This window comes from Asparagus officinalis, chromosome 10, assembly GCF_001876935.1.
Source record: "Asparagus officinalis chromosome 10, Aspof.V1, whole genome shotgun sequence".
Lineage (NCBI taxonomy): Eukaryota > Viridiplantae > Streptophyta > Magnoliopsida > Asparagales > Asparagaceae > Asparagus > Asparagus officinalis.
The window spans coordinates 45071559-45073341 of record NC_033803.1 but is presented as its reverse complement, the minus strand read 5'-3'; the positions used below and the strand labels follow the sequence as shown (position 1 = coordinate 45073341).

Sequence of the window (1783 nt, the reverse complement as noted above, 5' to 3'; positions counted from 1 at the left end):
GGTCATTGAAATCAGTCATAATTCTTTAATTATTTTTTAATGTAATTTTTAATAAACAACTAATCAAAAAATTTAAATCGAAAATTATTTTTTAAAATCAGGCAAAAAATTAAATCGGGAATGAATTATCTAAATTAGGAATGGGTATTACGAAAAATTGAGAGGGGTAAAATAGGTATTCAAAAGTTTTGTCACTCATATTTTGTTTTATAAATAGTAAGTATAGATTATAAAAACAGTTAATTGTAGATACATCATATTTACCCGATAGGGTTAGCCAATTATTCTCTCTAAACATTTTAATATATTTAACTTCCTAATGATTAATGAAGCTATCTTAGTTATCAGAATAGGTTTATGTTACAACACAGAAAAGTAAAGGGAGACCTCTACAGCACAGTAAAATATCAAGGGATCTGCTGCAATTGCAAGATACTAACCTCAAGTGAAACTCATGTGACGAGTGCAAAATAACGGATCTAGATAACTCCTAGAGAATTTAGAGAATTTCATGAGATGAAAGAAATGCTCAGGTATCACAATGTTGTCTGTTGAGTATAAAAGATCAAATTATACAGCAAGATGAAATATAGACGACCAGATTTTTGTCCCCTTGATGCAAACGTACAATGAGCAATGAGGAAATATCATAAATTTTCATTCATATACTCTAGCCTCTTTCTTATTCATTTAGGTCTTATTTCTTCATGCATGGTCTTGTTTTCTTTTTTGTTCACAGCACTTTTTATGAATCTTTCACTTAAAAATAATATTTTCTTTCTTATATCTTCCAGCCTTTTCTCTTTTGTTTTTCGATTGAAAGTAATATCGTTTGATATTAAACAATATCTTGAACAGGTTTTGATGATTGCCTTCCTATCCCTTCTTGTTGCTGATGATTTTGAAGTATTACCTCTTCTCCTTTTTCTTCAAGGTTGAGGTTTCTTCTTCCAAACGTGTCTTCAGCTTGTCTTTGTGGCCACTGCGGGAAATAATAAGCCAGTGACAAAATGATGACAATTGTTATGGTGCGTGTTTGCAACATTGTCAGGGTGAGTGAGACATGGTGGCTGCAACCAAGACAAAGCGTAAACAATATACGACAGTAAGCAATGGGATTACATATTAGCATGCGTGCGAGAATTATAATCTTTGGTTAGGAGCCAACTTAACCCTCTCCAGTCATACCAGCCAAGGCAAGGGTAAATAGTGATCATCTTCTTGCAAGAAATAACTCAGACTACGAAAGAATACCCCACCCTTTGTCACCGCAAGCGCACACCGGACGAGTTATCAACCTCCCCACCCAAAAAAAAAGAAAAAAAAGAAAAAAAAGAAAAATTATTATCTAAACACACACCGGCTCTCAAATTTCAGAGACGAGAAATCCACGATCCTGCCCACAACACAATTTCTGACACAGCAGATACTTTCAAAACCAGAGCATAATGCTGGAATGCAGCAAAATAACAGCAGAAAGTGAACAGTAACAAGAGATAAGAGGAGCAGAAATACAAATTGAACATGTCCAAATCTGAAAACAACCCTCTCAACGAGTTCAAAGCAACAAAATGGAAATATAATACTACAATTTAGAGTGGCCACCTACAGCTCACCTACAGCTCTAAAACCTATGATGTCCAAAAAGACAATATTATGAACCTTTCAGACTAACACTGTAGCCTCGAATCACAGTGGAGAATCAATTGTGGCCATACATGGGTGGAACTGAGTCATACTGGCCAGCATATCCTCCAGGCTGTGGAGACACACCTTTGGCATA

The 1783-nt window shown here is 35.0% G+C and overlaps 1 protein-coding gene across 1 annotated transcript in view; it reads right to left on the bottom strand.

Annotated features, from left to right (window-relative positions):
• LOC109826694 (far upstream element-binding protein 2-like) overlaps nucleotides 1374-1783 on the bottom strand; it is a 34610-nt gene continuing 34200 nt past the window's right edge. Inside the window, exon 10 of the mRNA XM_020393714.1 lies at nucleotides 1374-1451. Within this exon, the coding sequence (XP_020249303.1) occupies nucleotides 1374-1451 (78 nt within the window). The remainder of the gene's footprint in view (nucleotides 1452-1783) is intronic.